Here is a 21,221-nt window from a genome sequence, read left to right as displayed (position 1 = left end):
GTTTTGGCAAGGATTTGAAGCGCATGACGGTAAGCCCAGAAGCGAATAAATCATATTATTTTTCAACTGTACTGTCTGACTTTTGACCAACTCTTTTGTCCCTGCCGTGAGAGATTTACCAGTTTATTACCTGGGAGTCAGCCGCGAAGAGGGGGGATGAGCGCGATTGGTATAGCTGATGCATAATTCTCTTTCACTAAAACCAACTAATAATGTTAATTCACACCAGAAAGTGTTAATTCTGCTTTTCTTTGCGCTTCCACTTCCAAGCTTGATGGAAGTTTCATCACTGGAACAAATTTCATATCTTTTAAACTGAACATGGGAATGAAGATCAAAGTTCTCTCTTTCCCTCTGATGAAGTAAGCATTTCCGGCGCAAGCTAAGTATCTTAGTGATCCTCTTTTATGAACTCCGGGTCAATTTTCCATCTAAAAGTATTTTTCAACATTTTCTATCAAGTCTCTTAATCTTAAAAAAAATTATTTTTCGGTATTCAAAGTATCAAAAGCAGTACAATTTCTGCTAATGAGCTTTATATGGGTAAAATAGTCAATTTGGACAGTAAATGTTTTCCACTGGTTTGAGAAAGGCACGCCAGGTTTGTAGTTTACTAGTTTACCTTAACCCTGTGTTTTTCTGTAAGAACGTCTAATTTTGGGCAGAGATTGCACATGCTCTTATGTTTGGGGGCAATTTGAGCGTGAAAATGTCCCTAAGATGCTCTTAACTTACCTGTCATAGTATTTGCCAATTCTCGGCATTTGGGTTAATTGGACTGCAGAGACCAAAGTTTTACATCTCATTTTGCCAGTGTTCAAACTGATCGTTTAAGAAAAAAAGAATGAAGGGTTAAAATAAAAACATGCCCTTAACTGACTCTGACTCAGCCTGGGACAATCTCAGCCTCAACGTTTTTCTAAAAAAGTTGTAATATGTACAAAAAAAGGTACGTATATGACAGCCGTTCTTGATCTTCTCATTCAGAGGTGGATACCTGTGTTTCCAGTCCTTGTATGAATGACGGTACATGTGTGAACACCAAAGAATCCTACCGATGTGACTGTGCACCTGGATACAAGGGAGTGGACTGCGAGATAGAGATTGACGAATGTCTCGCGTCACCTTGTTATCAGGCGTCTACCTGTGTCAACAAGGTAATTGATACATTTGATTTGTTTTTGAACGCATCGTGCTCTTCATAGGGGACCTGGGATGGCGCAGTGGTAAGGGGACTCGCCTCCCACCAGTGTGGCCAGGGTTCGGTTTCTGTACTCGGGCTCATAAGTGGGTTGAGTTCTTTCTTGGTTCTTGTCCTTGAGTCCTTGATCCGAGAGGTTTTCGTCCGGGTACTCCGGTATTCCCCTCTCCTCAAAAACCAACGTTTCTAAATTCCAATTCGACCTGGATAGTGTCCCCAATTAGTGTTCTGCGCTAAATACATTGACACTAAATTAAAGTTGTTTATTTATTTATTTTCCTGGTTGTTTGAGCCGGAAAAAGAAAACGAAAAGTTAACCAACTACAAAAACAAACAAAAGCAGTAAAAGTCAGAAAAGCGTCTGTTCTCGTAGGTTACTTTAACCCCATCGGGTGAGGATCATACCCGCGTCGACTTTGAAATTTTGTAACTTTTTAAATATTCTTTTCGGAAAATTTGTAATAGTAAGGCTCGTGTTTTTATATTATTTTCGTGTTTTCTTTTCATTTTGATGACTTTTGCGTCAATTCTGGAGGTTTTCTGAGTTTTTGTGCAAATCAATTGCAAGAAATCGAAGATGGCGGATCCAGGATGGCCGCAGTTTTGAAATGGGGACATAACGTCCGCACAAGACGATATAACTTCCCGTTGCAGACCTCCAATGAAGCATTCCAAGTCTCATTGCCATTATTATATGACTGTTAGGCTGCTGTAGGCTGAATCTAAAGGGTGATGTGAAGGGTGATAACCCTTTGCAGAAGAAAACTTTTAACAGAAATATTTCCTCCTTTGCTGTTGCTAGGTAAACGAGTATAAATGTCTGTGTAGCTCTGAATATACTGGCAACGAGTGTGAACTTCCATACAGCCTATGCACGCGACGGACGCCTTGCGAAAATGGTAAATGTATTGATAAGGCGGGAACGTACGTCTGTCAGTGTTCTATTGGATACGGTGGGCCGTTCTGTGAGATTAACATCGATGAATGCGTTCCAAATCCTTGCCAAAATAATGGTGTATGTATCAGTGGCTTGGACACTTACTCTTGCTTGTGTCATGCTGGATACACTGGCGTGAACTGCCAGATTGATATAAATGACTGTTTATCTGACCCTTGTCAGAACGGCGGAACCTGCGTGGACGGTCTAAGATCGTATACTTGTCAATGTCAAACTGGTTACACTGGAGCCAACTGTGAGGAAGCCATTGACCACTGCGTGGGTCAGCCATGCCTCAATGGTGGTTCATGTGTGAACTTTCCAGCAGGTTTCAAGTGCATATGCAAGCCAACATATCGCGGATGTCGCTGCACAAAAGGTGACTTTCCAAACTTATTTTATCCCTTAAGAGTTAGTTTTCATATAGGGCTTATCACGTATATCACGCGTCAGTGAAATTGAAGAAAGGCACGAATTCTCATGATCTCCAGAAAGGGTTGCAACCATGAACTGACTTTCTTCTAAGAGGCCTGGGTTTAATTTAACATTCTCTCCCGCTTCAATCCAAGGAACTCATTTGTTGTATCTTGACTTTCCAAAATCATTAGGATCTTGATAATTTAGTTCGAACAAACATGTGACATTCAGAGATGGTGAAGAGTCAATCAGGCTAGGGTTAGTTAGTGTTAGTTATCAAATAAATGTTTAGCAAAAGAAATCAAAGACTCCGCAAAAGCGAACGTGTATGAAACAAAGACAAATGCTGTTAGTTGTGTAAAATTAATATTAACAGTCTCTATTAATTGATTTCAGTGCTTTCATCGGACTACGATTTGTCTTTCCAAGTGAGAAGCGCAAAGTCCTATTCTGAGATTCAAAAGCCTATTCCAGACCTCAGCGCGTTTACACTAGCTTTTTGGATTCGCACAAAAGACACTAACCCAGGCACAGTAATTTCGTACGCTACTAAAGTCGGTGACATTGTACAGGACAACGCCATCACACTGCAAGACTACAGTGCCTTTAACTTATTTGTAAACAATGAGACTGTCTTTACCGCTTTGAATGTGAATGACGGTCACTGGCGTCACGTGGCAGTTTCATGGGAGAGTGCTGGCGGCACGTGGCATGCGTACCAAGACGGCGTCAAAATAAGGTCTTCTTCGGGGCCTTTCCAACAAGGTGAAGTTATTAAAGGCGGTGGTGTGTTGATTCTTGGCCAAGAGCAAGACGAGTTAGGCGGTGGGTTTAATACTGAAGAGAACTTCATTGGTGATGTTAGTCAGATGAACATATTTGACTATGTGTTGTCCGACAATGACATTTATAACTTGGTGTACAGTGATAATGAACAGAAAGGAAACGTTGTTGCTTGGGCTGATTTCAGAGAGCAGCCAGTTGGAGAATACCATATAACGGACAGGTGTTACGCCTGTGATTGTAAGTTGCATTTTATGTTTTTCTATTATTGTAATCAGTCAGTCAGTCAGTCATCAATCAATCAATCAATCAATCAATCAATCAATCAATCAATCAATCAATCAATCAATCAATCAATCAATCAAACAATCAATCAATCAATCAATCAATCAATCAAACAATCAATCAATCAATCAATCAATCAATAGGCATTCAGTGGGTGAATCAACGTATCATTCAGTCAATAAGTAAAATTGTTATAATATAATAAACTGATCGTCTATAATTGGCCATTAGAAATCAAGTAATCTCCGGCATGAATTGATTTCTTGAGACATGTTAGAGCAAAGAAGCGGCATGGTCCAGCGGTTTAGGGCGCTGGACTTGAATCTGGAGGCCTTGGGTTCAAGATCCATCCTTGGCCACGCTTGTATATAGCTAGCAGGTTTGCCTCCTGCCAGTTGGGATTTTTAACCTGTTATGTTTAACTTGAGTTTTTGTTTCCGTTATTTCTGAGTGGAATGCCTGTAAACTAGCTTTGTGTAGCTAAGTGCATTTCTACTATAAAAATGCATTTTTGTAATCATGACCTTCTGGTTGTTTTTATTTTTTCAGTCTCCGCTGCGGTGAGAAAATTCTCACTTACCTACAATTCCTACATATCGGGAAGCGATAACAAAGTGTTATCCAACAGCAACCCAGAATCTTGCGCTGCGGCTTGCATATCAGAACAGAGCTTCATCTGCAGATCATTTGAATTCGACAACTCTTCCAACACTTGTCGCATGAGTACAAAATCCACACTCAACAGTGCGCTACAACGTTCATCGAACAACAGATTTTACGAACTCAGTGAGTGGAAAATTTTAAAAGTTCTGTACATTAAAGGAGTACTGTCATAGATGTGTTTTGAACAAAGCTACTCACAAATTTAACATTAGACCTTTTCTCTAACTTGACATTGTTCCTGGAGCACCGGGGGGAAAATATTAACTGATTCATCCAACGAAAAACAATCTATAACTAAGCTTTTAACAAATTCCTCTCAAAAAACTCAGCAAGAACTCGAAAAAATTGGCCAATTTTTTCAAGTTGTAATCCATTTCCATCCAAGCCATCCGCAGCAAAAGATAACAAATGCCAGATTATATATACTCGTAGGGTAATTGTTAACATTATTGGGCCATTGTTTTAACATTTCCATCAATACACATGCGTTTATTCGCTATTCAAAGGCACACTGAATATAATATGGGTGACACTACCCCTTTAAGCATAAAATGTTAAGGCAACTGGCTATTCACGTTTATCAAGTCTTAGCTCAAAGACCGAATTAAAAGCAAACAAAATGAAAATGAAAAAGCATAAAGATGGAGATGGGAAAGTAACATCAAATAAAGAGTACACAACCTCTACTTTATTGTTGAAATGACAAAAATATGGTGTTAGAGTCAGTATTTATGATACATCTAAACTTAGGAAAAATTCCTGTATCCGGCCCATTTAGCGGAACAAAAAAAAAAAAATAATAAAAGGTTTACTTGGCCTGAAAAGGAACTAAGAAAACGCAGTAAATTGTAGGAAACATAAAACTTGGGAACTTTTTTCAAAATCAGTTTTTGTTTTGGTAAAAATTTCGGTGAGTTAGTGAACCATAATACCAAACACTTCAGGATCTTGCAATAACTGTCAATATTCCCTCGTAGCTATATTGTCTATAAGAGTACAGACAATAAAAAAAAAAAAAAAAAAAAAAAAAAAAAAAAAAAAAAAAAAAAAAATTACAGATGCAACAAGCACGATTTCCTAACGGAAAATTTAGCTTATTCTTGTCGTGCTTTTTCCACGTTATTATAAGAAAAAAATCGACGGCGGCCATAAAATGTTCAAAACATGAGTGTTGAACATTTTATGACGTCATTTTATGGTCTATAACGGAGTATAGACCATAGAAAACTGCTTTCGATTTGTTAATTATGTTTTATAGCGTATTAATCACCAAGCATTTTAAGAAATATTTTTAAATAAAATTGCAGTGATTAGTGTTTTGCTACACAAACTCACACTCCTGTTAGTATTTGCTATTTGCCCTCGAAGATTTTAATTTCCTGTTTCTCGAGCGGGTTTTTTTTTCACCAATTTCAAGTATGAAATAAAAGGATAATAAGGGCCGAAGAAACATTGGTTTGGTACTGGGTCGTTGCATAGTGGTAGATATTCACCTCGATCCTCTTTGATTATAGAGGGAACTTAATCAATGGCAACGGCTACAACCACTACGCAAAGCAATAGGACGAAAAAAAAAAAAAAAAAAACGTCAAATGACCAAATTTAAGGTGTTTTGGTGAACGTACGTTAGCACAACGACGATGAATTTTTCATTCTCTTTCTTAACTTGAGCACCACTCCTATTAATTTGGTTGCTGGGTTTTGTAGATGTTCAACGAGTTGAAATAATCGCGAAGTAGCACAAATGAAGTAAAGTTTTATTTTCAAGTGACGTTTTCGTTGGCTTTGACGCCGTCGCTGCTTAAGTCCCCTAATAAGCTATAAGAGCGGCTATCATTTGAAAACCAGTGTTGTCACTCTGGTCAATCATATCGTTATAGACGTAAAACATCGTAAAAAGAGGAAGCACATCAAACCAGTCAAAATTCGCTAAAGAAAATACAAGCTTGAAGCTAGAAAGTGTTCCTTATTTTCTTATATTGCTCTCTAGACTGCTTATCGAGTCTTGGAGTATCTACAAGCCGAATTATTCCGGATGCCGACATCACAGCATCAACCCAGTACAACTCTCAACATGCCCCACTCGGAGGCCGTCTACATTTTCAAGATCAGATAAATTCTCAAGGACAAATTACTCAGATTGGAGGATGGGCTGCCGCAGTCAACGACGTAAACCAGTTTCTTCAAATCAAGTTTGGCCAAATTTACCAGATCTCAGGAGTGGCCACTCAAAGCAGAGCAGACTCTAATCAGTGGGTGAAGTCCTACAAACTTCAATATAGCACTGATGGATCAAGTTGGAATGACTATCCAAACGTAAGCAAATTTTATTACTATGTTCTTCCATCATGTGCTACGGTATTCAACATCCATGACAAATCCCATGGCTGGCGCTAAGCTAATGAAAACTCTACAATGGCATTATCCAGTGATCCCGTTCTTGATAACTCTAAAACAATTATTCTACGAGCGCGCGTTGGATATGAGATTTTTAATAAAAACTGGATCATTGTATAATGTAGTTCCACGGATTTAATTAGCTTAGCGGCCATGGTATATGAGCCATTATACCATGGTCGAAAAATTGTAAGGTAAAGTCGCACAACGAGCCTAAGTGTCCTATACGGCCGGATCGAGCTTAGCCTGGTTTCTGTAGCATGAAGCAACTGGGAGTATTGCTACTCCCCCGTGAATAGGATGTTAGTTCATCGCAGGTTTACCTCCAGCAGTGTACGCCGGTGCCCATTTATACACCTGGGTGACGAAAAAAACAATGTAGAGCAAAGTTTCTGTCTGAAGAAATTACACAGCAATGAAGAGACCAACCTGGCCTCGAACCACCAACCTTCCGACCGTCCGATCGAACGTCTGACGCGCTAACCACCACACCAAAGCACCTCCACCGAGAAATAACGAACACTAAATTATCTTCTGGTTGTTCTTGCAAAGCGAAACCATCAAGAGCTAGTAATATTTCTTGATTGTTGTTAATAAAACGATTATTCGACTTGCGCTTGTTGATATGAAATGATTATAGCAACTCGTTGGCTTATTTCTATCATCTTGTGGTATAATTGTTAAATAGGATTACTCATCTGCGCTATGCATCCCGCTTGGCTATTATTTTTTCCCATATACAACAAACGCGAGTGGAATAATTGTTTTATCAATAAAATATTTAAAAAAAGCAACAATTAAGAAATGCTTCTAGATCTCGTGATTTCATTTCGCACCAGAAGACGATTTAATTAATGGCCCCTTTTTCTTAAGCATCGTATACCATGCTTGGCATTCCTTGGGTGCTAAGCCAGCAAAGCCTCTGGAATTGCATTACCCGATGATCCAGTTTTTAATAACCAAAAATAGATGGTTTAATTAACATTTACAATACAGGAAAAGGAGAGAATAAGGATAAAACTAGGTCATCCCCACAGGCGCTCTTCCATAGGTAAACCAATCCAAAGTGACCCGACGTGACTAGCTTGGCAGTTAGAAATTCAGTCGATGTTGAAGAGGTAGAAATTCAGTCGATGTTGAAGAGGTCTTAAAAGATTTTTTATTTTAAAAATTCAACAGACACTTAACGGTAACTCAGACCAGAACACAGTGGTTCGTAATGAGGTCAACGTCTTCCAAGCCATGTATCTGAGGTTCAGACCGCAGACGTGGAATGTTCATATCTCGATGAGGGTGGAAGCCTATGGCTGCCCCTTACGTAAGTGTAAATAATCATTCCTACTGATGAAACTCAAGTAGCTTTTAAGATTTAGCAGATGCTTGCTACTTTCAAATGTAATGAAAATTAAAGGGGCTCGCCTCTAGCTTGTAAAAATAATAATAGGGACCTCGTTTCCCGCGAACCTCAAAATCTCTTAAAGTCACGTGACCCCAATCCTGCTGTCCCGTTTAAAACTATAAAACGACGTTTAAACGCCAAAATTTCTTTCCTTGAGAGTTATCTCAATAAATGAGAGGTTTGTTTGATACTGTTGCGAGATTATACGAACTAACAACCACATAAGTGCATGCATCGATGCTATCGTCCGTATAGCCGCCATCTTGTTTTCCTGTTAGTATCCCACGACGCATAGGTAAAGAGTAGCCCTCAATCTTAAGCCCCGATTATGTACATACAGCGAACTCCAAACTGTAAACTGCTAGCTGACGTTTGTGGTTTGCGGTTTAAGATGAAACCCTCAATCTTAAGGTCTCTGATAACAAAAGAAGGATCACTCACGTTTCACATGCGCTATATCTTATCAAATTGATACCTATAGCTAACCTGAATAGATAAAAACGGGTTGTACACTGTACAGGTGTTGCAGATATTTAAAAGTATTTTCTGAGAAGGAACTGTGCTTGAATGAGCTATGCAAAAAGTGTCGATGAAATCTTTACTGCGCGCCTGTATTCGAGACAATGTAGGTGACTCACCCACGCCATATCGTTAGATGTCCCACTTAACATTTTCCGCCACTAGACGGTCCATGTGAGAAAATATCATCACCGACAATTTGCCGATTGTCTCCGATCTAAGGTCGAACGGTACACAATTAGGTAAGAAAAGAAAACTGTTGTCTTCTAAAAAGTCAACCTTAACAATAAGCAAAGTTTGATATGGTTCTGCGCAAAATGCAAATTACAATTTCCTATCGTTACATATGGGTGACACTGAATGGTATTTTGCGGTTGGTTGCACTTTTCAAAGTAGGGCTGCGCGCTGGAAAGAAATTTAGTTATATTGAGTTCGCGTTAATCTGGGCCATCCTCATCTCTCAAAATTTCGATTGTTGCTGAAAAATTTACAGTAAGGTACAACTTTAATAATAAAGCAATGACACATCACATCACAGGCACTTCTACTTACGGGATTGTGAAATATTATTAGCAGGCCTTTAGCAATTAACAATGAACGCCAAGACATCTCGACTCGCAAAATACACTTTATCACACTCTTGAAACTAGAAAGAAGGAAGCACCTTTGCTGAAAAGTAAGACTTTAATGTCTGCTAGAATTCTTCAGGAAACATCAATTGGTGTGTTTAAACTGTGTTTAGACGATGCTCTACTTAAATTGTTGTTGTTGTTGCTTTTTTTTTTTTTTTTGGAGTGCGAACTCACTTTTGGTCCCAGACTCACATGACATAGATCCTTTTCTTATTTTCAGCCACAACAAAACCTGCAGATAGTACCAACGAATGCAGCGCCGCACCTTGCCAAAGTGGTGGAACCTGTCACAACAGATACAATGACTACTTCTGTGTATGCAATAATGGCTTTGTTGGAAAGAACTGCGAGACAGGTAAGTAATTATGAGTGGCAAACAACCAAAGCACTTTCTCTTAGGCCTTATTGAGACTAGATGTCCTTTCTAGGATCCTGTGCCTGGGAAGTGAAAGGGCGTGGGTGCTCAAGGAGCAATCGTTTCCTCGTTCGTTCATTTAGCGCCGGCCATTTTCCTTACTGTATAAGCGCGGGAAATGACAAAATTCATATTCAAGACCAGTGCCTGAGTGCTAGCGTTTGAGTACGATGCCGAGATCTTTGCTCGAGCAACGAAAAAAAAAAACTCTCTGTTAAGACATACTGCTCTTATCCGAGACCCGGGTCTGGAAACCTAGTCTGAACGAGGCCTTAATCTACTCCTGAGCTATGAAACCCCTCCCAAACACTTATTTACCTCCGTGAGTAGTCATGGTAACAGTCTATGATTAAAGTTGTTTTATCTCGAGACGTTGTAAGCCCATTGAAGTTTCGAAATGCTTAAAAACGAACATGATGAGGATATTTTTCCCTTTTCCATAGTTAGTCTAGACCTTTATAACGGTCTTTTACAATGTTGAAATGTTTTGAAATGTTTTGCCATGTAAATAACTGTTGTTATAAATGTTTTGCGATGTAATATCGAATAATTAATTAAAGTGAATAACTAATTAATTAATTAATTAAAGGACTGTAAATAGAAGCAATGTTTCTAGATTAAATTACTAGCTTGCAATTCAAAGAGAATATGTAATAAAGACGTTGTAATAATAAAGACGTTGGTGCAGATCTGATTAGGTAATACCATTACAATTATTGTAAAGAGCACCTTTCTTTTAAAACAGCGAACGTTTACTTCCTTATACAAAATTTAGAACTTTATTGTAGGCGTCAGTTTGTATGAAGACGGGCAAAACTAATGGCTGATCCTACACAAACGCCTATAAAAATTTGAGAGTTAACGAAACTGCATTTTCGCTTAAATAGAAGACAAGACTCCCAGAATAACATGACCTTTTTCCTAGTGTCAATGGTTTTGAGTTACCCAACCTATATCGAAATCCTAAATAACCGTGATGCGATAAAGGAAAAAAACCCCGGAGAATCGAGAAGCTTCCAGTTTTCTTGGAAGCAACTTAATTATGGTTACGATATATAATGGTTTGGTTATAGATTATGACAAAACTTATGTGTACTACGATATTTTTTGCCAAAAAGATAAATGTTCCACCGTACAATTTTGCTATCGTGGTTGATTATTTTACCCAAAATAGTTTTGTTACAGCCGCAAATAGAGAAATGTGACATTTCAGTGACGTTTAAATGAAACAAACATCAAGTGAACACATGTTTATTTTGGTTTGGTTCTTGACTTATGGATGGTTTTTGGTGTACTAGTTGTTGGGAACAAGTTCATTTCTAATAAGAGTTACTGAGCTCTTTTATTTAGTTAGAAGTCAAATAATAGCTCTTTGGTGCTACAATTTCAAAACAGCTAACTACCAAAAATGATTTATTTCTAATCAGAGTTACTCATGGACTCTTTTATTTAGCCACACCCTGTGCTCCAATTGGTGCCCCCATATATGGCACAAAGTCCTCGTCCAATTATAATGCAGGAAGCAGTATCACATTTACTTGCAAGGCAGGATATACCATCAAGGGATCCTCTTCAAGGACTTGCCAAAGGGGAGGATGGACAGGAATCCATCCGAAGTGTGAAGGTAGGTTTCATTTAATTGGTGGGTAGTGGCTGGGGTCTTACATTCCGAGCGCATGTTAAGGAAAGTCTCAGAGAAGCCTTTTATTATTGCGCCTTTCAATAACATTCAGACTCTGAAGTTCAAGATTCAACCAGCCGTTACGCTTTTCACTGCGGTCAATCACTGCAGCGGACCTCTTAGAAAACTAAAAAAAACCTTTGGCTAAATAGAGTCAAAACGTCATGTTCACCCGCTTGTGATTAGCGGATTTCGATCCACTTCGTCAGTTTCTGTATTTTTGTGGTCAGTCGGTTAATTATGATTGACAGCAGTAAAACATGCAAATCGTCGATTGCGTTTGAAGTTCTGAATCCGAATGTCATTGAGAGGGGAGGTAATGACGAAATAGACGTTTTAACGTAGAAGTTTGTAGTAATCTCAAATATATGTTTGATGTACCTCATCACAGAACAGATAAAATTGTGCTTACATTATGTGCAAAAGGGCAGACAAATGCGTAGTTACGCATAACGTCGTAATGACGTGTGATTTTATGGCTAAGAGTCAAAGTCCGTATTTCCCGCGGCATAATTTTCCTTCACCTTTTGACAAAAGCAGACAGAGATTGAACTGGTGGTGAAATTCCCACAAAAAGTATTTAAATGAAATTTAGTCGGCTAAATTGATTAACGTTGATCCGTTAGGCCAAGCTGGTAACATTTCTATCCAAGATTGACGGGGATCAATCACAAAGAAACGTCTCATTGCTTAATTTTGACTAATAGACTCTAGTGCTAACGCTGTTCAGCAGGTGTTTATTTGAATCATATGTTGTTCGTACATAATTGCTGATTTCCAGATATTGACGAGTGTGCCAATAATCCGTGCAATCAATGGTGCAAGAACACTGTAGGAGGACACATCTGTCATTGTCACAAAGGCTACAAACTCCAAGGAGCGACCACGTGTATTGGTAGGCTGAAGATTTATTTTATTTTATTTTTATTTTTTTTATTAAGCTGCATTAAATTCAAGAAAATAAATACAGTTTGATTTACAAATTGTTAGATAAGGTTGAAAAAAATGGATTAAAGGTTCGAGATCAGTTTAGAAATAGGGTTAAATACACTTATTTTACGGGGATGTGACTCGAAGTGTTGTTTAACAAATTATATGAACAGGAGCAGAATTCAGGTACAGTCCTTATTGAAATAACAACTTATCTTGAAGGGTTGTTTATTCAAGAGATCGATACAGAGCTGTTTTGCTTCATTAGAAGGATAGTAATAATCGTCAAAATCATTTCTGTCTACAAATCTATTTTGTTTACCCACATGTTCTTTTAAGTTGCCTTAAAATGAAATCCGTGAACCGATATGTTTTTGTTATTCCAACTGGGTATGTAATAAGGCATAGCTCCATTTACAGTTCATGTAAATTTTCAACATTCTTCGGATTTAATTTGAGTTTGCGTTGTACTATATGCATCTACCAAGGATCGTGCGAAGTTAATGTAATGTTTAAAACACTAGCAGCAGCGTTTTATCGGGATTTAAAACCACGAGGCGCAGCGGAGTGGTTTCAGACCCGATAAAACACGTGCTGCGAGTTTTTTGAACGGCTTCAAAAACATTCCTGGAAAAGCATGTGTCAAGAGAGTTCATAACAATGATGCTTTTGAGAACATTTGAAATTAGCATACGAGAAAAAGCATTAAACACCGCATACAAATAAGGTCAATGGGCTAATGAAAGATTAATGAGTTTTGAAATCTTCTTCATCTTCTTCCAGATATCAACGAATGTTCATCTTCAAACGGAGGCTGTTCTCACACGTGTCACAACTCTGCTGGTTCATTCTCTTGTTCCTGTCCAAATGGTATGGAGTTGGATTCTGGCAAAAGGAGCTGCAAAGGTACGTTTTCTTGTGGTAACAAAGTCTGCATTAATTTGGCTACCTTAAAGGCATTTAACATGCGATCAACACTTTGTTGAACCAAATATAATGTCGGGGGCGTTTAAACAGGTCGTTCAACATTGTTGAAAGTGTATGTAAATGTTGAATTCTTGTTCAAAGCGTGTTAATCAAATTTAAATTGGTTTAAACTTTCATTCAACATCCATACATTTCCGTCGTTCTCGAAAATGTTGGATGTCGGTCAAGCCGTTTGAACACTCCGTTCAACATTTGCCCAACACCCGTTCAACTTTTGCTGAACAAATGTTGGTCAAATGTTGAATCCGTTTGCACGGGCCTTAACCAACAACCACGCATGCAAGAGGCAGGTGCATGAGGGTGAGAAGGTGGATACCATCCCCTCCGCATGTGTTTTCCCCAAATCTTTTTAATGTCATTTTTATAAGCAGCTGTCGTTCTCAGTTGTCGTTTTCTTATCTCCGAGACACATTTTAGAAACGTGTCGTATTAATATAATCAGGTGATAGGTGACTGTCCAAGATTGGTACGATAAGGACGAAGAGAATAAGATATTTCTAAACGAAAAATTAATGTGACTTGTTTAGTGCCTTTCTTCAATAAGAAATCTAAAAGGTCAAACAAAAGAAGAAACAGCAAAGCGTTTTTAAATTACATTTCTCATATCGTCAGAACGTTTTTTGTTTTCTTAAACGTCCATATTTTTTTAAATAATATACAAGATGGAGGCGATCTTTAAACGGCAAATTTGGATTCACGGCACAGGCGACTAGCAACACTACAGCCTTATCTCGCAGAAGACAGTTAAATTGCGCATGGTTTGGTTTGAAACTATCCCTCTGTTCCATTATCAGTTTAAGATTTTGACCAACAGTTGCCTGGCAATAGATAGAGTAGGGAAATGTGGGAATATCATGAGCAGTATTCTTATTTTATTATCATAATAATAATAATAATAATAATAACAATAATAATAATAATAATAATAATAATTATTATAATAATAATAATTATAATAATAATATATTATTAGATGGTGCTAAGGGTTTTTGGATTGCCGAACATATTAAAGGGGAAGTATCACGAGAACTCGATGTCATTTCAAAACCCAAAACTGTTTGTCTATCAACAGAAACAAAAATATAATTGTCTAAGTTTGTGATAAATTACCCCCAGTGCAATAAAACTGTCGATTAGTGCCTCTGGCCAGAGGGAGAATAGGTCGGAATGGATTGAAACTTGAAAAATATTAGGCTAACGTTTTTCAAGTTTTCGCATTTTTGTTTCCAAAATGCCCTAGAATAGATAACGAGTTGTTTCTTTCAATAATTGAGTTGATTTCTTTCTTCTTGGTGTTCTAGAATTATTTCATAGGTAAGTGAAGATCTTATTTCACTATTTTTGACAGAAGCGGTCAAAAACCCCATAATACTTCCCCTTTAATATACGGGCCATTGTTTCTAAGAAAGAAGCAAATTATTCTGGTCTTTGTTGTGTGCAGTTGCTTGGGCTAGTATTCTTTCCCTTCTTCATTAAAGGTCGATTCGAGGTTTGTGTAACAATTATACCCAGACTTTCCAATCTCGTAGACGGTTCATATCTTTTTAAAACAACAATTATGGCAACTTAAAGTTGTCCAGTAAAACTGAAGGGGTTGTGCTCTGAGGATCTGGGAAAGCAAGGAAGGACTTTTATTTAATGTCTGTTCTGAAGATGGCTGCGGGCCAGCCATACACAATAAAAATGTCTAATTTTGCTGCCGAGGATAAACCTAACTTGCTAAAACGTACCCAAGATGGAAAAAAGGGCATTTTTATTCAGTTCTGCACCCGTTTTTACATCGAACTAAATACGCCTAGTAGCAACATTCCAATTACATTCGTAGTACATGTAGCAAAATTTCGAATTACAGCGCACATGCACAATGGTCTTTTTTAGGTTTCACAATCACGTTCATATCGTGTTTTTTTTTTTCTCAAATTCTACACCATGTAAGTTAAGAGCATGCTAAGAACATGAACAAACAAATATAAACGAACCAAAAAATTAAGAACATTTTCCTCAGCTTGGGTACGTTTTAGCAAGTTCTTAAAATCTGGGTCAATAGCAACCTCAACGTTGGTATAAAAACGATTTTTATGGAAAAACGTTTTTTCTTTATTTGTTACTTTCAGACATTGATGAGTGTGCATCTTCAAATGGTGGCTGTGAACACAAATGCATAAACGCGCACCAGTCGTTTTCCTGCGAATGTAGGCAAGGATACCGTCTCAGGCCAGATCAAAAGAATTGTGAAGGTGACTTATGCTTTATATCTCGTAGTCATCCTCTAACAAATTCCTTTATGCACTCGCACGCTTGCCGACCTGATGCCTGCAATTCATAAGTTCCTATTAAGTATGTTAAACAAAATTATATTTTTTCCCGTTGCGAAGTTCATAAAGGGATTGGACACTAGTTCACACATTGTTCAAATGGCGTCATACGAAGAAATGAGACCCATCGCCAGAATTATCACATAAAAATTAGTAATTAAGTTTACCAAGTTTTTTCATGTATGATTACAAAGTGACCAGGATGTGACCTGTCAAAGGTCGTCCAAATCCATACAAACTCTCTATTTTTTTCCGATTTTTTAATGCCTTTGACATGGTTGCAATCCAACGACAGAACCTTACACGGGATAACTACTTTTTTTAATGTGATTTTTCTTCGGTAACGGACTCCAATTTCTGATTAAAAAAACATATAAAAACTCGCCCGCAGTTACCATTTGAACTTCGGAACGGGCGCTTCAGTATATGCTTTAGTTTTATGTCCATGCATGGGATCCCCCAAGGGAAACTGAATCCGCCTGTCGAATCTATGCTGACCCTTCGCACAGCTGTAGGTATACTGTGAGCACATGGCAAGTGTCCTTCGTACTGCCTATGGTCCTATGCGGTGATTACGAAAAAATATAGAAGTAGCGTATTTCCTTCTTTTTGATTTTTGGTGTTTATTCATTTGCGCATTTCTCGTTCGTTTTAATTGACTTGGGAAGTAGGTAGATAAACTCTATTTATGTGCAAAAGAGATTTAAGGAAAATAACAGTCCTAACTATGACTTTTTTATTGTTTAATTCTGGCATCCTTGTAGCACTATCGTGTCCAAGCTTGAGCTCTCCAGCCAACGGTAACGTAGTCCTAAGTTCTGGAGAAAACTTGGGAAGCACAGCAACATATACTTGTAACAACGGATTCAGAGCGTCGTTTGCAACCACTCGATATTGCCAAGCAGACGGAAAGTGGTCAGGAAAGGAACCTAGCTGCATACGTAAGTCATTCTTAGCGTGGGAGAGTAACTTTTTTTGGTTTTCATGTGACGTCACTTAATTCTTGAATTCAAAACCGGAAGGCCTACAAAATTTTCATCTTCATTGAAGGAAAGATTACCTAAAAATATGTCTTTTCGCTATTTCTTAGCTCGATGTCGTACTTCCTTTTGAAAATACAACAGTTTCAATTTTCAGTTTTCAATTTCCGAGTTTTCATCGTCTGTGACATCAGGAGGACGGCCGTTACATTACTGTTCCGTTTCTTAAAAATGACTCTTCGGGTGATTTTCTCTGCATTGTAATCATTTTAAGTTTGAGGAGAAATATTGATCTAAATATTCGAACATTCACAAGGGAAAACAAACCTCTTTTCTGGCAAAAGTGAACTCCAGATGTTTTTTCCTATTTCCGACCGCCATAGATTTGTGTGGAACATTTTGTCAAATAACTCGAGTACAGAATACCGCACAGACCTGACACTTGGACAGATTCCTTGTTTATTTATCATCTATAACATTTCAATTTTTTTGCCTTCATTCATGGGATGCTTTCGATTTTTTTTAATGGCGTGACAGTGAAAACCGGCAATACGTAGAGGATATTACACGGGGAAGCGAAGATATGAATTGTATTTTCGAGTTGTGAAATATTGTTTTTAACACAAAAAAATAAAATTCATTTCTTCAAACCACCGTGTAATTTTCTTTTTATTATATAGACAAATCTATCTTTCGCCATTTTTTACCGACTGTTTGCACAAACAACCGTGAAAATGTGCCAAATGACGTCATCAATATCCTCAATGATGAGTTTATGGAAAATACGGCACTCTGGTCCCGAATGCAGTTTTTCAAGAGAAAACAAAGAAAATCACTGCCATGACCGTGGTTTGGATATGTGATCCTAATTACCATAAAATTTTACCAACTTTAGCCTTGAATTTCTCCAAGAATTACTGATCATTTGAGAAGCCATATCAAACACTCGAAAGTGTGTTTCATCAGATATCCACCTACTTCTCAGTGTTTGGATATCTGATGAAACACTCTTTCTCGTGTTTGATATATTACTTCGTATATGAATTTTACGAGTGGTGTATTTTCTAGTGTAACTCTCCTGTCTATATAATAAAAGGAATCATGTTGCCTTTAGCCACAGCTTGAATATTTTGGGGATGAGCTACACTCAGTTTAGTTTAGTTTGGTGTAGATTCGATTCCAAGATGCTTCAGCGAAACTCAACAAAAACATTATACAATGAGGCACCTAAACGTTTTGCATGTAGAAATGATGCACCTTAATTTGAAAAAAAAAAATAATAATAATGAAATCTGAAAATAAAATAAAACGAGATCACGGCATTAACTACAAAACTATAAATATTGATTTAACGTTTGTATTGCTTTTAACGTATTTCCTTCCTTCCTTAAATTTTATAATTTCAAGGTGTTATATGCGCGGAGATTGGTCAAGTGGAACACGCCACAAGAGCAATAACAGGAGATGATGGTGGCAAATATGTGCTAGGAACGAGAGCAACATTTACGTGCCAGGCGAACTACAGAATGCCAGCGTCAGGCGATGCTACGAGGACTTGTCAGGGAGATGCGACATGGAGCGGAACACAACCAAGATGTGTTGGTAGGTGACTCAAGGCTGTGGTGAGCTGGACTAAAAGCACAAAAAGTACGGCTAGCTAATTATCAATGGATGTAAACTTCACAAAAATTTGCCCATTTTCTGGCCCACCAACGTAAAACGTGTGTTTTGTATATTGTGTGTTTTCTTTACCAAGAGAGTAAGAAAAATATTCCGAACTTCTTATATCCATTAGGTCAAATTCCACCGGCAAATATAATCTAACACTCATGCTTTTTTTTTCTATGCAGTATTTGTCATTCATCTGTTTTTTTTCAAATGTCATCAAATATTTAAAAGGCGAAGCCAAACAGAAACTATTTCAGACATTAAAAACGCTATACATTAGGCTTCTCAAACCACTTATTGCTTTCGATTTTTCAGCTGCTTTCTGTAGTCCAGTTCCAGTCCCGACCAATGGCGCGGTTCAAGGTTACCGTTATGAACTGGGTGCAACTCTACGTATCACATGCAAACATGGTTTTAATCTGGTGCCATCGAGCTCATCATTTAGAACTTGTATTTCCAATGGAGTAGGAGGTGGAAAATGGTCAGGACAAGACCCTGTTTGCGTGTGTAAGTATTTAGAATATACACTAATTAAAAAAATCTTCTCACGTAAAGGTATAAACCCATGAAGTAGAAAACGCAACACTGAGCTTTATGGGAAACGTTTGACCTATGCACTCATATTATTAGAAAATAAAATCAGGTGCGGTTTGTGGCGGTTAAAATTTCCATTTTTCTCGTAGACAAAGAGAAAAAACACGAAATATGCGAATGCTAGTTATATCACATCATGGCCGAGTTGTTCGAAAGCCGATTAACGCTAATCTACGATTAAAAGTTAATCAAGGTTTTCTTCTCGCTCTTTAAAAGTGATTTCAAAGCCTAATTTTAAGCTAAAGGTGAAGAAAAGTCTAAGTCAAAATTGAGTGCCAAAAATCATTTTGAAGAATCTTTATTGATTAGTAATTAAACTCGAATCAACGTTCACCTTAATCCAGGATTAGCTTAATCGGGCTTTGAACAATTGGGCCCAAAATTCCATCAGATCGATCGTTTATAATTCTCACTTTGCCGTGGGATAAGGTTCTCTTTTAATCGAGTGTGTATTTGGTTATCCGCTCAGACGTCATCCGAAGGCTAATGGTTCGATGCTTTAAGTACGTCTTCCTTTTTTTTCCTAAAGCCAGCGACACACTTGGCAATTATATACGCTGATCGTCGCGATCGGCGAAAATCGCCAGGTGTGCCCGGTGCAGCGATTGCGATTTTGACCGATCGCCGGTATCTGACATGTCAGATATCGACGATTAAATTCACCGGCATTCGCCAAGTGTGCCCGTTCCCTCGTTTTTTTATGGTCATTGCTGCGTATCGTCAGTAAAGCCAATCCATCAGGTTGGGCGATTTTATCAAATGAGTTTTCAAAAATCGCCGCGATCGGCAAAAAAAAAATCGTCAAGTGTGTCCGCATCAATCGGTGGCGAAAATCGCTCGCGATGGCGATGAAATTCGCCGCGCTCGGTGCATAAAATCGCCAGGTGTATCGCCGGCTTACGACAAGATTTTCTGCGGCGCGCTGTCTCCCTTCTCCTGGGTGTATAAATCGTTAAGGCCACCAGTTTAAACGGTTTCAACATTTCGTTCTATGCATTCACATAATTCATTGTGGAACCAAATGTCGGGGGCGTTTGAACAGGTCGTTCAACATTGTTGAAATCGTAAAAAAATGTTAAAAACTTGTTGAAAATTCTAGTGTGTTGAATCACATTTAAATTGGTTTAAACTTTCATTTAACATCACTTCAACATTTCCTCTGTTCTTGAAAATGTTGAATGACGTTGAAACCGTTTGAAAACTCCGTTCATCCAACATTTTCCCAACATTCGTTTAATGCCCAGCCTGTCAGGTTTACTTTGTTAATCCAAGGACGCCCAGGGAAAGAAGGTAAAATCGGGCAAAATGATAAACAAATTGCAATAAATATTTCTTAAGTAGTTCAAAAGGAAATTCGTCAATAAGACTGATTAAAGAAATTCCTGAGGTTTATCTTTGTGGATGCAATTTTCAGTGGCGGACTGTGGAGACCCTGGAAATCCGTATGGAGGATTCCGCCACATTATGACGAACACTAAGTACAGCTCTAAAGTTACGTACACGTGTAAAGCAGACCACCACTTGGAGGGAGAAGACAATCAGGTGTGTCAAGCCGATGGAAAGTGGAGCGGCTCTAAACCTGTTTGCTTAGGTAATGCTGTGTGAACGGCGTAGTGAATACAAATATGTTGTCTTATTAACTGAATTGTTAAGGTAATTTAACCACAATACATTTGAGAGCTTACTGTTCGAGCGCAAGCCCAAGCGAACACGATATCAGTTGTGGATTGTCTGTGGTTTACCTGTGAGTAGATGAGCTTCGCTGATAAGCTTCGCGGAAACATACTAACTTGAAAAACAAGAATGAGTCAGTCAGTTTTGTGGCTTTCTGTGTCACATTCATTTAGAGAAATTCCATAGGCTGCCATTTGTTTTAGAGAATGGTCTGGCAGGTTATTTAGTTAAAGCATAGTGCCACTGCTATGTCTTTACCAGTCGGAGCAAATATGCGTCCAAACCAGGTTAAAGTGTCGAGCGGATTGTTTAGACGCATCTTTGATTTCGACTGGATACATCGACACCAAATCGTTTTTTTCACGTTACTATGCTTCCATAAATAGCGCAGCTTCAATACTCACTATACAAACTGCACCTGAACCATAGTTCATTGATTCAGTTTGACGAAGGGCTATCGTTCACCCGGCAACACGTAAGCTCACGGATCTCTTTACGGTGGTAAAATTACCTTATTACCAAATTACCCAGATATACGCTTGCTTAGGAACGCGCGATAAACCCACGTTGGTTCTATTTCCGACCCCATTCACTGGGAAGGACTTGGTATATTAGACCACCTGTCTCGAAATTTGTAAATTTAACTCTTTGGGAATTGATTTTTGCGCCCTTTTACGATGGCAGTCAATAACTAGATAATTATAACCCATTGTGTGAGAACGCCTTAAAATTACACCACTAGGT

The 21,221-nt window shown here is 38.2% G+C and overlaps 1 protein-coding gene across 1 annotated transcript in view; it reads left to right on the top strand.

Moving 5' to 3' along the window:
- LOC146485735 (sushi, von Willebrand factor type A, EGF and pentraxin domain-containing protein 1-like) overlaps positions 1 to 21,221 on the top strand; it is a 64,386-nt gene that overhangs the window by 35,686 nt on the left and 7,479 nt on the right. The window contains exons 15-29 of the mRNA XM_085103091.1: positions 988 to 1,157; positions 2,004 to 2,517; positions 2,952 to 3,578; positions 4,173 to 4,409; positions 6,277 to 6,602; positions 7,863 to 8,001; positions 9,454 to 9,588; positions 11,102 to 11,272; positions 12,111 to 12,224; positions 13,043 to 13,165; positions 15,361 to 15,483; positions 16,326 to 16,502; positions 17,949 to 18,143; positions 18,525 to 18,716; positions 20,218 to 20,394. Coding sequence (XP_084959217.1) covers positions 988 to 1,157; positions 2,004 to 2,517; positions 2,952 to 3,578; positions 4,173 to 4,409; positions 6,277 to 6,602; positions 7,863 to 8,001; positions 9,454 to 9,588; positions 11,102 to 11,272; positions 12,111 to 12,224; positions 13,043 to 13,165; positions 15,361 to 15,483; positions 16,326 to 16,502; positions 17,949 to 18,143; positions 18,525 to 18,716; positions 20,218 to 20,394 — 3,420 coding nt within the window. The remainder of the gene's footprint in view (positions 1 to 987; positions 1,158 to 2,003; positions 2,518 to 2,951; positions 3,579 to 4,172; positions 4,410 to 6,276; positions 6,603 to 7,862; positions 8,002 to 9,453; positions 9,589 to 11,101; positions 11,273 to 12,110; positions 12,225 to 13,042; positions 13,166 to 15,360; positions 15,484 to 16,325; positions 16,503 to 17,948; positions 18,144 to 18,524; positions 18,717 to 20,217; positions 20,395 to 21,221) is intronic.

The sequence above is a fragment of the Pavona decussata genome, unplaced genomic scaffold (assembly GCF_977016875.1).
Source record: "Pavona decussata unplaced genomic scaffold, jaPavDecu1.1 SCAFFOLD_25, whole genome shotgun sequence".
Lineage (NCBI taxonomy): Eukaryota > Metazoa > Cnidaria > Anthozoa > Scleractinia > Agariciidae > Pavona > Pavona decussata.
Note: the sequence above shows the minus strand (reverse complement) of the source record. Positions and strands in the feature narration are given on the sequence as shown.